The sequence below is a fragment of the Penicillium nucicola genome (assembly GCF_028828085.1).
Source record: "Penicillium nucicola strain IBT 29836 chromosome Unknown utg000010l, whole genome shotgun sequence".
Classification (NCBI taxonomy): domain Eukaryota; kingdom Fungi; phylum Ascomycota; class Eurotiomycetes; order Eurotiales; family Aspergillaceae; genus Penicillium; species Penicillium nucicola.
The window spans coordinates 3,875,296-3,889,031 of record NW_026643134.1 but is presented as its reverse complement, the minus strand read 5'-3'; the positions used below and the strand labels follow the sequence as shown (position 1 = coordinate 3,889,031).

General features: G+C 49.4%; 6 protein-coding genes across 6 annotated transcripts; 3 read left to right on the top strand and 3 right to left on the bottom strand.

The window, feature by feature from the left end:
- Positions 1-132: 132 nt before the first annotated feature.
- N7511_010041 (tRNA-specific adenosine deaminase) lies at positions 133-1,931 on the top strand (the record flags this gene model as incomplete). The annotated part of the gene is made up of 3 exons (XM_057132418.1): positions 133-286; positions 351-450; positions 485-1,931. 3 exons carry the CDS (start codon positions 133-135, stop codon positions 1,929-1,931), a joined length of 1,701 nt encoding a protein of 566 aa, XP_056980406.1.
- Positions 1,932-2,219: 288 nt separating this feature from the next.
- Positions 2,220-3,260, top strand: N7511_010040 (uncharacterized protein; the record flags this gene model as incomplete). The annotated part of the gene is made up of 2 exons (XM_057132417.1): positions 2,220-2,706; positions 2,761-3,260. 2 exons carry the CDS (start codon positions 2,220-2,222, stop codon positions 3,258-3,260), a joined length of 987 nt encoding a protein of 328 aa, XP_056980405.1.
- A 599-nt stretch (positions 3,261-3,859) lies between these two features.
- On the bottom strand, positions 3,860-5,461 carry erg24B (uncharacterized protein; the record flags this gene model as incomplete). The annotated part of the gene is made up of 3 exons (XM_057132416.1): positions 3,860-4,968; positions 5,027-5,331; positions 5,388-5,461. 3 exons carry the CDS (start codon positions 5,459-5,461, stop codon positions 3,860-3,862), a joined length of 1,488 nt encoding a protein of 495 aa, XP_056980404.1.
- Positions 5,462-5,793: 332 nt separating this feature from the next.
- On the top strand, positions 5,794-7,486 carry N7511_010038 (uncharacterized protein; the record flags this gene model as incomplete). Its single annotated transcript, XM_057132415.1, has 4 exons — positions 5,794-6,158; positions 6,239-6,538; positions 6,605-6,731; positions 7,268-7,486. The coding sequence occupies 4 exons, from the start codon at positions 5,794-5,796 to the stop codon at positions 7,484-7,486; spliced, it is 1,011 nt and encodes a 336-aa protein (XP_056980403.1).
- Positions 7,487-8,708: 1,222 nt separating this feature from the next.
- Positions 8,709-11,590, bottom strand: N7511_010037 (putative C6 transcription factor; the record flags this gene model as incomplete). The annotated part of the gene is made up of 2 exons (XM_057132414.1): positions 8,709-11,017; positions 11,068-11,590. 2 exons carry the CDS (start codon positions 11,588-11,590, stop codon positions 8,709-8,711), a joined length of 2,832 nt encoding a protein of 943 aa, XP_056980402.1.
- A 726-nt stretch (positions 11,591-12,316) lies between these two features.
- Positions 12,317-13,174, bottom strand: N7511_010036 (uncharacterized protein; the record flags this gene model as incomplete). Its single annotated transcript, XM_057132413.1, has 3 exons — positions 12,317-12,431; positions 12,493-12,574; positions 12,637-13,174. 3 exons carry the CDS (start codon positions 13,172-13,174, stop codon positions 12,317-12,319), a joined length of 735 nt encoding a protein of 244 aa, XP_056980401.1.
- Between the last annotated feature and the right edge of the window lie 562 nt (positions 13,175-13,736).

The window sequence follows — 13,736 nt, the reverse complement described above, 5'->3', positions numbered from 1 at the left end:
AATCAAGGGAAATGTGGCGCCTCAGGTTTCTAATATATGTGGTCACGTGATGACAGGAACATCTTGAGGTTTGGCTCTTTGTAACTATCGCAAACATTTCTTTGTTCTATATTTAAGCTATTGATGAGTCCAATGTCTAATCAGACATCTAGCTACTCATTATCATCGCAGATAGCATCACTGGTTCATAAACATTTCGATGCTCTGCCCGCACGCAGTAAACCCACCATTTATCCAGATGGATCAAGAGAATGGGTCCCAATGACTGGAATTGTGATTGTGAAAGGTATGTTGAACTAATTCTATCCTATTTTCATGAGACACAAGTAACTCAGCTGTTGATAGGACAGGGCACCGCATCGGAAACTTTGACCTGCATAGCAGTCACGTAAGTCTTGAATTATCACAACCTTGGAAGTGTGACAAAGGCCATTATGCAGGCTACCTGAGGTACTGATTCAAGAATAAGCTGACTTCTATGCAGCACTGGTGCCAAATGTCTTTCAGCGTCTCACATCCCACGCTGTCAGGGTCTTGTACTACATGATTGCCATGCTGAGATATTAGCCATGCGAGCATTCAATTACTGGCTGCTGACGGAATGTCATGGTTTGTTGTCTGAAGAGAGACAAATGGCCAAGAACAAAGACACATCCGACCCCCGTAATACAAAAACTCCATTCTCGCCCTTCATCCGACGGAGGACTGAAGAACATGATGACGGGTCGAAGGCATCTACAGAATGGCCGCCCTTTGAATTCCACTCCGATATAAAGATATACATGTACTGTACATGTGCGCCATGTGGAGATTCAAGCATGGAGCTCTGCATGGCATCCCAGGAAGACGCAACACCATGGGAAGTCCTCCGCGAACCGATATCTGCCTCGGAAAACCAAGAACTCGAAGCTTCAGACGCCGATAAGATGCTCGACGGGCGTGCCCACTTCTCCCTTCTCGGGGTCGTGCGTCGAAAGCCTGCACGCACAGATGCCGAGTCAACGCGCAGCAAGTCTTGTTCTGACAAAATTGCGCTGAGACAGGTCTCATCCTTGCTCTCTTGTCAGACTAGTCGGTTGGTTGCTCCTACTGAAAATGCATATATCGCCGGTCTCGTTCTTCCTCAGGAAGAGATCACGAAGGTCGGTTTCGATCGGTGCTTTGGACCAAAGGGTCGGATGCAGGCTCTTGTGGGAAGGTCGTGGCCTGCTTCAAGAAAGATAGATCATAGCGCGCCAGGGTATCGGTTTAGACCATTCCAGGTCCTTTCGGTCCCTAGTGAAGAAGTAGCAGCTCTGTGGCCTTTTTTCAAGCCGAAGCTGATCCCTGCCCCGGTGGTATCATCAGAAGAAGAAACCGGCAGCTCAACTCCGACGGCCAGTCCTAGAAAGTGCAAGCCAGGGAATGCGAGTGCATTGTGGACTGTGGCGCCTACGCATCAACACTCATCACCTGTAAATTTGGACACTGGGAAGAAGAGCTTGCCGCACTTAGCTCGTTCCCAAACTGGCTTATACGAGACGGTCATCAATGGGGTGAAACAGGGCAATCGTGCATCTTCGCCTGGCAAGCGGGGAGCCTCCGCCTTGTCCAGAGCAAAGCTTTGGGCTTTGCTTGAAGATATCAGTCCTACTCACCTCCACCATATTGATCGAGATAGCACATCGGCCGCGAGCTTACTAGATAACGTTGAGGCTGAACAAGTGCATGTCGGTACGAGTCAGCGAGTTGATTCGGGACTAGTCACCTACCAAGACTCGAAACGGCCAGGTTCTTCAACAGATCCGTTGCATGTTCGTATTGAAGCTATCAGGGATGCTAAAAGAGCTCTGAAGGGCTGGGCCCCTAATTCGGGGGATGACAATTGGAGCTTGGGTGTCCTGGTGGACCCAAAGAAACGGAAGCGTGATATGCCCAATGCCAGGGCTTAGCTGCTTCGGTTGGCTTCATTCGATGCCCCCATCTAGATGAGAATATAAAACTGGTATCAAGATGACTGTGAATGCGTATATGACCCTTGTGCTCAGTTTTGATGTATCGCGAAGGATTATCAGTGAATGCAGAGGGCATACTCCGGATATCAAAAATAAAAGTAGCTACCAAAAACTGAACGTTCACTTCAAGCGCGACGTTTGCCGCGTTTGCGACACACTTTCATTCCAAATATAAAAGCTGACTTCGGACAACGATCCTCGATCTCTCGTCGACTCTCCGCCAACATGAACGACACCCACCCATCCACCAAGCCCCCAGAGGCTACCAAATCAAACAGATGTATCTGCTGTGCTACTGAGACTAGGGGCGGATGCGTCGCCTGCGCAGAAGCACCCGAATATGTTCCTGGCGATGCCCAGGAGGTCCTCTACTGCAGCGCAGACTGCGAATTCAAGGATTCGCTGAATCACCAGGACCATTGCAATGCTATGAAGGAGCGAAAGAAGCTCCTCCGATGTGCCGAGCTCCTGAGAGACAGTTTCTTGGCTTTTCGCGAAGTTCTTTTCGATCTTTCTCTGAAGGCCATCACCTTTGACAATGGACAACTCATGCTGCACCCCGATGAACGTGGCCAGTCAGATCTCAGCTTGCGCTTCCCTTTCCCTGATAATCTCACCTCAAATCCCGCACACAAAGCTGCGGCTTTGCTTTACTGCCAGTGTACTGCAGCTGCATTCATGCTTGCTCCCATGGCTAGAAGTTTGCTCAAGGGTAAGAGTATAGAAGCACCCCTGGTTTATATTCATGAGTGCTGATATCCCGCAGAAGTTTGTTCCAAGGTGGAGGTCTGCTCCCTCTCCATGAGATCCAATCCCGAGAGCCGCCCAATTCAAACTCTGGTCGTCGGAACAACCGTGAGAGAAAACTATCACACTGTGCTGGTCGTGACGCTGCGCCTGAGCGAGGAGCAATGGGTCATCGATACAACTGGCGGCCAGTTTGGGCACCAAGAGGTGATCGTGCCTTACAAGAAGTACATGGATGAGAAGGGAAGCTTGCTGGCGTCTCCACTTGTGCCATATGACTATGGCCTCGTCGACGATCTGGACATGTGCCGAAACAATTCTCCTCTTGATCCATACGACGTTGAAGGCGTGTACTTTATGGCGGCTGCGCGGGATCGCCAGTGGTTTGCCCGCTTTGTGGACAAATACGTCAGGGATGACTTCTTGCATGGCTTGGATTGTGATATGAGGCTGTTGTCGGAGGCCTTCATCGCCGGTCTCAAGGATCATCTCCGTCGTTTCCAATTCAATGGAACTTGACGGGTGTCCAGGTCAAGGGGAGGGATATGATGATCAATCAGTGCAAATTTCATATCTCTATTTCAGCGATGCGAGTGTCGTATCGCCATAGCTAGAAGCCTGTTTCTAGCTGAATCCAGAACGAACTCGTACCTTCATTGCCTGATCCTGCTCCAGTAAAGAAACTGAGATTAACCTCTAAACGAGGAGAGTAAGAGCTCGTACATGTAAGCGATGGTGAGTGCCCAGGTGCCCGTTGTTTTCGGGACTCTGAATGGTTTGAACGTTGGTTAGCCTTGGGAGTAAGGTCTTTTCCTAACTCCTACTAGTGATCACATTACTAAGCACAAATAAAGCTTCTTCTCTCTTACTTTGACTGTGTTCACTTGATCGACTTGATTGAACAGATGGTCCTTGTGATACATTTTTTAAGCTCAGATCTATCAAGTAAAATTAAAGTGGCCTAGGCCAGTCGTAAGCTCTGTGACATCAAGAGCGTCAACATTAAGCTGATAAGCTCCTAGGGGGAGATATTAGGGGCTATCCATGCCAAAAGAAATTAGGAATAATGACAGGTTGAATCCAGACGATCCCGGAGAAAGAAAGAATGGAGGACTACCTTAGTAGATTCCAGGAATGATGCGGCTGCGAACAATAGAGGTATAGCGCTTCCAATCAGCACCATACTTCTTCTCGCACTTCTCTTCGTCGCGCATCTCACGGTGAATCAACAAGACGCCGAAGTAGACCATGTAGAAGTAGGTGAAGATCATACCCCAGCCACGAACCTCGGGGGTCTGTACGGCCTGCTTCTGGAGATCACCGCTGGCAGGATTAATGCTCTCAATGAGAACGTAGCCTGCAACGCCAGTGGGCAGGCAGTAAGCCCATGACATGGTCCAGTCGCCCAGGTAATTGATGTGACGTGCCAAACCCCACCAGCCAGAGATCATCAACTTAGATCCAGCAGCAGTCTCGATGTACTTGATGTTCTTGACACGCGGGTCGTTGGGGTTGGTGCGGAAACGGTTCTTCTGGTTGTTGGCGCCGCGGAAGATCGAGTAACCGAGAGCAGTAACACCCAGAACAACGGCGATACCAGTCAGACCCAACTCATATGGGAAGACCGAGAGATAGCGGCTCTGGATGCTGTACACGTGGGGGACCCAGACCACGTCACCGAAAGACAGCATATAGCCGAATCCGTCCATGATAACGTCCATGGTGGTCATGATAGCGGGCTCCATGTAGAGGGCATCCAAAATGTAGAATGCCTGAAAGATGGTGACGAGAACAATGGAGTCGGTGACGTAGCCGTAGGTTCGGTACTGGTGGGCAACATTGGACAGGTTCAGGATTGTCCATCCAAGCAGGCCAGGTCGCATCTCCATGAACACCTTGATATCAATGGTGCGGGAAGCTTCGCTGACGAAGGGAATGGGCAGGGTAATACGAGGGTTGAGCTCACGACCAATAAAGAAGTCGTAAAGCACATTGCCCGTGTGACCACCAGGTGCGAGCTCGCGCAGGCTTGGGTTGAGCTTGCCAGCCTCTGGCACGGTGAAGCTCTTCAGGTAGACGAAAATTGCGATCGAAGAGGAGATGAACAAGTTTGCTGTGATCACCTGGATATAGTTATCCCACAGGAAAGTCCACACCACAAAGTCGGCTCCATAGAGATAAGTTCCTCCGGCGAGGCCAGAGAGAATGATGATGGCAGAAGGGAAAGCTACGTCATGAACGAGATTAGCAAGGGTGTCTCGTGTATGAGGCATTGGGTCACATACCATTGAACTTGTACTTCAGCTTGCCTCCGCAAGCCAGCATTGAGCCCTCGGCCTCCTGGCCAGGCAGGAAGACCTGCAAGAACAAGCTGAAGGCATAATAGCTCAATGTCCACAGAGTAACTTTGGTATCATAAAGCGCAATGAATCCCTCCTCCGGCCAGCCCACTTCCCTCTTCAATTGGTCGAGCGACAAGGTGGAAGGGCTCAGGAGACCCGGTGCGGGACAGCCAGAGATATCGTTGCAGACGAAGGTAAAGAGGTAGATCAGGGCTGGGAGACCGAAGACAATGCCGAATGCACCGAGCCTGTATTCAATGTTAATCAATGCCCCTCAGAGGATGCTCCCAAAAAAAAGACCTACGGGCCACCAAATTCATAACCGCGCTTCTCAGGCACTGGTTGGATGGGATTCCTTTTGGAATTCTTGGCAGGCATGTTGGTCAAGAGATAGCGTCGTCAGTCTGCGCCAATGATGAGCAAGGTAAAATAATCCAGAGGGGGGAAAGACAGGCAACTAAATATTGCGCCGTACTCCGCGTATGATGCCGGAACATCCCAAGCCGCGGAGCCGCAGAGTTCCTCCGCATCAAATGCTACGTAAGCCACTTGAGACTCTTGGCTCTTGGCTCTTCTTCCTCTCTGCCTGTCAACTACTGAGGCACATTTTATTGCATTGACTGCATCACATTCTCTTCTTTTCTATATTCTGGTCATTCTCTTGTCTTGTTCTCGTTTCTGTGCTGGGTCGAGACCCCCTCTCCGCAGCCATGAAGCTGAGCTCCGCTCATTACGCCCTGTTCCTCCTATCCTCAGTCCTCGGTCTATCAAACGCTGACTCCTCTCATCTCAATGATGATTCTCCGTGTGTCGCCCGCTCTCCAACTACCGGCTTATACTTTGACCTCAGCGCAATCTCGTTATCTCCGCCGGAACTGAAGGATGGCAAGAAGGTTGTGAAGGATGCACGGGATGAAAGCTGGCACGCCAAGGGCCATGACTACCCAGCAAACTTCACAATCAACTTCTGTGCGCCAGTTATTGAGAACGTGACGGATGTGGTTGGGATAGAGGCGTCGCGGTGGAAGAACATCAGTGCATATTATGAGCGGGATGATAAAGTATATTCCATAGGGTATGACAGTTCATTACCCAATCGATCTAGTCTGCGGGTCTATACCTTATTCAATATGCTGACTATTATTTTGCTCCCAGAGAACAAGCATCTGAACCTTTATTCCGTGGTCGCAAACTCGTCCTTAACTACACCAATGGCTCACCCTGCCCTGAGGAGGGTATTATGAGCAGTTCCAATGCCTCAACGCGACACAAGTCGACCATCATGTCTTTCCTTTGTGACCGTGATGCGCCGGCAAGTACCGCCACCCCTTCCTTTGTCGGCACTGTGGATTCATGCACATACTTCTTTGAGGTCCGCAGCTCGGCAGCATGTGGTGGTATTGCCGTGGACCCTAACGCTGGAGGTCTGGGACCCGGCGGTGTCTTTGGGGTGATGTGAGCAGCTCCGTCTCTTTTTTTGGTACAGCAAGGTATCCAAAGCTTTACTGACCTCTTATCTAGCATGTTGATCGCCGTGGCAGTGTATCTGATTGGTGGATGCGCGTACCAACGGACAGTCATGCATCAACGTGGCTGGCGCCAATGCCCAAACTTCAGCCTCTGGGCTGGAGTCTTCGACTTTGTCAAAGTAAGTGTTTTCACTGTGATCCCTTGTTGGTCCCGTCGCAGATTCAGATATGGCAATGTGGCGTCACGCAAGTTTCGAGATTCAAATGGGGCAATCTTGCCTTTTTCAAGGACAGATTGATCACTCTAGCTGGTCTGGAGATTGGTCACTTCGGGAAGACGGTTGGGTTGGCTTGTTCCATTTGTTTCCTTGTTTCTTTACGGTCATCAATCACTCTTTTCTTGGCTGCTTTTCTTCCATTGTCTCTCCCAATATGGCTGGCATGTGGTGTCTCTTCTTCGCCTGTGTTGATCACAGTCTATACATTCACATGTCCTTCGGGGGCAATGTTTCATGATTTATGCAAGTGGACTGTCCCTAGGTCTATGTCATTGGGCCAGCGATAGAATTCTCCCAGGCTTTCCATTGCAGAACAGTTCTTGCGTATACTCATTGACGCGGCCCATTACATTATACCTGCAAAGTCCTTTTATTCCACGATTGTGGTGGCAAGAATCAATCACAACTACAGAATGCTGACCAATATTTACGAACAGGACATGTTCATCATCGTCTTTTCAACTTTCGGCAATATCTGCCGCATGAATCGTTCCCGCTCAACTAACGGCTATGTGCGCGCAGACTCCGACGGCGGTCATGGCGGTGTCATCGGTGCCATCGGAGGACGCGGAGGACGCGGAGGTCGTGGCCAGTCGCGTGACGTGGATGCTGAGAACAGGCTAATAGACCAACTGGATGAAGAGTGGGAAGACTAGTTTATACCCTTTATTTGTTTCGTTGGTTTCATTGGTTTCGTTGGACTACTGCTCTATTCATATTCCTTATATTGTGAGCGACTGTCAGGCCATTTGTTGTTCCTACTCGTTGTGGGCGCGTAATAGATAACTATATCTTTACTCCAAATGTGCTCTTATAGCTTAAGATTTGCTGTAAGATGTTACTTTTTTCTGATTGAAGATCTCTCGTTCTCAGTCACCTACGCCTCACCATATGAGGTGAACCTAGTTGAGGCCCGAGCTCACTGGATTGGTGATAGTTTGTGAAACTGATCAATAAAATATCCAGCTCACTTGCCTTTTGTTTTCAAACGTATTTATGTACAAAATATGAGATTCATTAGACAGATATACAGTTAGACAGCAGGATATATATCCACATCCACCTCGATCGAATAAGCCACCGAACTAGCAAAATAAATGCTGGTAACATTATTGAACAGAAATTCATCCATACCCAACTACAATTTCAGTTTAAACCTATCAAATTGTCAAGACAGTACAAACTGCAGACCTCTCAACCCTAATTCCAATGGCTACATTTCCCATGTGGACCTTAGACCCCACACAAACGGGATAAGCGAACCCGTGAACATAATAGTTCTTGCGCACGGCTAACCATACAACTAGCATCATTGGTCTAGTGGTAGAATTCGTCGTTGCCATCGACGAGGCCCGTGTTCGATTCACGGATGATGCACAATAATTTTTTTGCTTATTGGAAGGATTCCAATTAACTGATCCTGATTCTATACCAATTGTGATCGACTGAAGGACGGGATTGTCATTTTCCTTTAACTTATTTGCTCTAGAAACCTGTATTGCATTGCATTGCGTTCTAACTCGACAATTGATTATAGATGCGCAGGTAAATCGGAATACAAGCACCAAAGCCAGCAAGTAACTTATTAAGTCAACTACAATGAGAGGTATAGTCTTGAAATCCATTCCACCAAATCAAAAAAAAGAGAATATACATGCCGGATGTAAGCACAAGGACAACTTATGTACAAAAAGCAACAACCCTGGAAGAATCTTGAAAAAGTCCAAGTAAACAACAAACATAAGAGCAAAGCACAAGCAACAAATAAACACCAGTCCCGCAAGTCCGACTCCAAAAAAATGATTGGAATCATTATAAAAAACCAAAAACGACATAGCGGTCATCGAGTCGCAGAGACATCATCCATACTCAGCCCAATCACTGCCGCTGACCTTGGGTTACATCTGGTCCTGATAAACCAAGGTCATATGCACTCATGGGCAAACCCCCACTGGAGAACCCGGGTACATCTGGTAGACCGGAAGGGGGTTGGGGACCATTAGGACGACCGTTATTTGGAGGACCTGGGGCTGGGATGGGAGGGGGAGCGGGTGGGTTTGCAACGCCGATAGGATCAAGGTTGAAGGGCAAGAACCAAGCACTGGGCTGGTAGAACTCGCCCGTTCCTGCGGGAGCACCTGGGTCTAGCTGGCCAGTGAAAAGGGATTGGTCCGGGTTGTGCGGTTCGACGCCGTTGACTGGTGGAGCGGGATGGTTATTTTGGACGAACGAATTGGGATCGAAGTCGGAGAAAGAGCCGTAGACAAATTGCCGATCCAGTTGAGGGAGTTGGTCTTGAGGAATGCTGAAATCAAACGGCGGTTGGCCGAATGACATCTGTCTTGGCTGGTTGTACACGGAGGCTTGTGGGAATGCACTGCCTGGGACACCTGGCGTGCTTCCCATTGTTACTTCCATCATGGATTGTGGAGAGGTCTGTTCCATGCCCGCAACGCTATCTGATAATTTGCTGTTTCCGCGAGAGCGCGATTTCCGAGGGATGGTTGGTTGTTGCTGTGTAGGTGACAGGCTTGCGAAGAAATCTTCCACGCTTTGGAGGTCGGGCTTTTGGCCCATCACGGCATCCTCGCCTGTTTTTCTGTGCTGTGTATCGGGATCCTCCCAGTGCATTCTTGATACGCCGTGTGGATACTTATCAAACCAGTCACCATATTGGAACATTGGTGTCAGCGAAGTGCCATTTTGAGTCACCACGGAGCCCTGGATAGCTGCATCGGCAAATTGACGATATCGATCCTTGGCACTTTCAACCATGTAATGGAACATGCCCCAGTACTTTTTCATTTTGTTAAGATAGCGGTATGTATGCCGGAGATTTTCTTTTGAGCGGGCCTCTAGCTGGACGTTCTTCGAGAATATGCCCCAGATATGAACCGTGCTGGCTGAATAGGCGCAGTAACCAGCAAAGGGAACGGTAAGAGGATAAGCTGAAGCACGGTCGAAGAGAACTGAAATGTGATGCGCCGCTTCCACCGCAGCACGGCCTGCATTGCTGAGGAAAGGTTTGGGCATATCCCGAGGTGGCCGCCCTCCCGGTGACAAGGGGATGGCGAATTGGTTGAGGAAAAGCATGTTTTGATGTATGATGATATGGAGAAACAGGAACTGATTTGCAATTTTCTCGGCCGCATGGATCTGTAGATTTTCGTACGTGAAAGTCAAAGGAACGGGAAGAGAGGCAGAAAAATCTTCAATCTGCCGTTTGAGTTGCATATATCCCGATTCTGGATGCCAAAGTGGATGTGCATCCTTTCTCTTGCCACCGAGGTTTAGGTAGTCAACAATGCGACCCCAAATGACGATAGCGCGGATAATATACGCCGAGACACCCATATTTTCTTTGGCGTTTGATAGCTGGCCTGTGTCTTCTGGCGTAGGATTGAGAATATCCCCGTCAAGATCTTCCGTTGGACCAGGTATTTCCATCTGAAAGTGTGTTTCTTTAATAGGTAACTGGATTTGTAGGAACTTTTCGTTTCCAATTGGCGGTCGTTGACTGCCAGAGGAGTTATACCGATCCATCAAGTAACAAGCCCACATAGTCCGCCGTCTGATCTCTTGATCGGTGAAGCTCAGCTGGGAGGGGTTACTGGGACCTTTGTTGTTAATCATTGGGTCCTGCTCAAGCTCTTGATGCAACTGCAAGGCATATGCCATCCTTAATGCTTGGCCTCCAAAAGACCAACTCCGTCCACCATGACAGGTTCCAAATTCATGGAGACCAAGGAGGAGGAAAACGGTCAGAATTGTAATATTAGGTTCGTCGTGTCTGCTCAGAGCAATGGCAGCGGCTGGATTAGCCCAGTTCTCTCCGCGCAAAAATTGCGGTTCTGAATTGAGCTGAGGATGTGTTGAGAATCGCGCAGAGACCGCACAGACAGCGAGAATCAACACCGGGGGAATACTACCGGCCTTGAGTCGCCGCATGAAGCTGGGCTTATGCAACAGAAGATATGACTGCCCATATACACAATCAAAGAAGACCTCTGCAAGATGCTCCTGGATCTCCAAAGATGGCAAGAACTCAGCACCCTCGGTCAAAAGTCCACTGCCATCGCTTGACTTGACCTCGCGATTCATTGGGAAGGACTCGTGTGGCGGGCGGCGGTCTCCACGGGTCCATTCATCCATCTCAGCCTCAAACGCCTCATCTGCGCTTCTTTTTTCTGGGCTTTTGTCGGCTGATTTGAAGCAGACGGCTTGACTATAGACCGACCGATAGAAGCCATGTCCCTCGTCTCTTCCTTCGGTATCGTTTTGATCACGCGATCTTCCATCCGCTTTAACCGCTTATCCAGCATGGCCATATAATCCGTGCGGGGCGCAGCCTTCCTCGTGGTCACTTTATAGACGCAAGGAATCCTCGAGCGAGTACAGTGCTTGCAAGCGGGCTTTTCCCCGGAGCAGCGGATTTTCTTGCGGCGACATGCGATACAGGCCAGCGGCAGCCGCTTCCGCTCCTTTCCAGCCTTAGTCTTCATTTCGCTCCAAGCGGGCTTATCGCCGTCGTTGAAATTCTCCAGGTTTGACGGTCCGTCACCGCCGTCGTCTCGTTGGTTGTCTAGCGCGCCGTTGTCCGGGCCCAGCGCGGGGTCGGCCGTTTGTGTGCTACCAGGGTCGCGGGAACTCGCATGACTCTGCGTGTCAAAGTCCTCGAGAGCTGCTGCTGCCTCCTCCTGGCCTAAGCTGAAGTTTGCGCCAGAGGGGTTCAATGGTGAATCGTCATCGGGTTGGATCATGACGGGTGCGGATACCCCAGGACCCAGGCCCGAAGCATCCTTCGGCACGGTCGGGGGGAAGAGAGATGGTCCGCGAAGGGTTTCACGAGGAGTTGAAAGGGAGATTTGAAGATGGGAGTAGTCGAGGAGTCGTGGCGTCGGAGAGTTGGGGGAGAAAATGAGGAGGAAGTTAATATGGGGAAAGGTTCACCGGCTTGGCAAGGGCTGTCCACTGGTAGTGCTTTTATTACAGAAACTCCCACGGTCCCAAGGCATGAAAAGGAACAATATTTTGTATAGTTCGAGTTTTCACGAAAATCTTTCCCTACGCAATCGACTGAGGTTACATGTGGAATCTGGGGGATTTGCACCAATCACTATGTTTCGAGCTCTCCTGTTGAGTACGGTAGTATACCCCGGCATATCATGTCGATCTGCACCATAAGTCACAACTTCTTCTATGGTTTTCAAGATCGAATTAAGCATATCAAGCTCGAATCAGAAAGCTCAAAGTCATCTCAATCTACGTAGGACAGCCGCGTATTGTCATCTGCACCGGAAGCTTGACAAAAGCCTGCGCGGCGACAGGGGTCTCAGAAGAACTTTATTGATTGCGCTTCAGGCACTATATCCTATTGGTATCGAAATCTTCTCAGTAAAAGAGATCCATAAGAGACAATACCCCGATCCTTTCTCGAATCTGACATGTCTCATCTCATCTTCACATTGCCATGTGCATGGCCAGGTCTAGGTGGATTTGGGTCTTCCGACCTTTTGACGCGGAGTCGCGAGCTCAAGAGCATTCAGAACTTCAGCGCCGAGGGTATAGATGTTATAGGCGGGGAAGACAATCCATGCGCCGCTAGTAAAACCAGAGTTAGTTATCGTCTTCGTAGGAAATAGTGGACAGCAGGTAGACCTACTTAGGAATTATCCAATAGAGCACAAGATCAAGCGGCGTATTGTGGCCAATGTTCTCAAAGCCCGAGCAGAACTCATTGAGCCCTATAATTTCACAGCGTCAGCATCCAAGCCTGTTCAGAAAGTACCCAATCGCAAGGACCTACAATAGAGAATCGTCTTGCTCAAAGTCATAACAGACATAGAGTAAGCCACCACGAGCGCAAAGGCCCCAATTCTCCCAGCTACAACCTTATCCCCCTTCAGAAACCACAACAGATCCTTCTTGACCCTCTGTCCACGACTGCTGACAACAGTCGCGCCATAGTTGTAAACAACCCAGAGATAGAAGATATAACCGATGGTCTCGATGATATTTAAAATAGTCTGCGCCGCAGTAAATCCATTGCGCGCATTGTAGGCCGGCCAACCGTAGATATAATCGATCTTGCCGTACAGCGCGTAAGGTGCCCAGATGGGGGAATGGAGACGCCCGCCGGGCATGCTATGCGGTCGCAACATCACATAACCTGCGTCCCACGCGACCAGGGGCACGGAGACGACAAGCCAGATGGTCAGCGCCGCTGAGGGGGTGTGAACCCATTTACGCGAATTGGGGTTGGTCGTTGCTGGTGATTTGACGAGGTCTTTCGCGGCGCGCTCGGGCGAGGGGAATTCGCGAGGATGGTGTCGCGTGGAGACCATTTTCGTTTGTGGTGAATGCAAGCCAGCAGATGAGAGATTTTATTTACTAAGAGTAGGAAATGCGGAGGAATGCTGGGGACGTCGACATAGACATACCTCATAACCCTGGGGCTTCCCGAGGTTGTGACGGCCTGTGACGTGTCGAACGCGGGTCTGCATTTGGTAATCGCCTCCTGCCGCATTTGGGTTTGGTCTAGTGACGATATTCGATATAGTTGGTAGAGTCCGTAGAGCGGTATAGTCTCTATGGTCTCTCCACTGAGAATCATGATTCAATAGGCTTGTTTGCCTTATTTTTGAGTGATTCCCACTCGGACTATGACTTTCTCGGCGACTCATGTCGGCAGTTGTCTATATAACAACTCTTCTCCTTCTCACGCTTGCTTCGATCATTTTGTCAAGTTTTCCAAAAAAAAAAAAAAAAAAAAATAGGAGGGTATATCAGTAGGTATCGCGTATGAATACGCTTTATCTATTTCCTGTGCTCGGAAATCCGGATTCATTCTGCACTCGCAGTGCTCCATTTCTTCAAAAACCAAGGCATGCCCTTCCAACTCCTCGG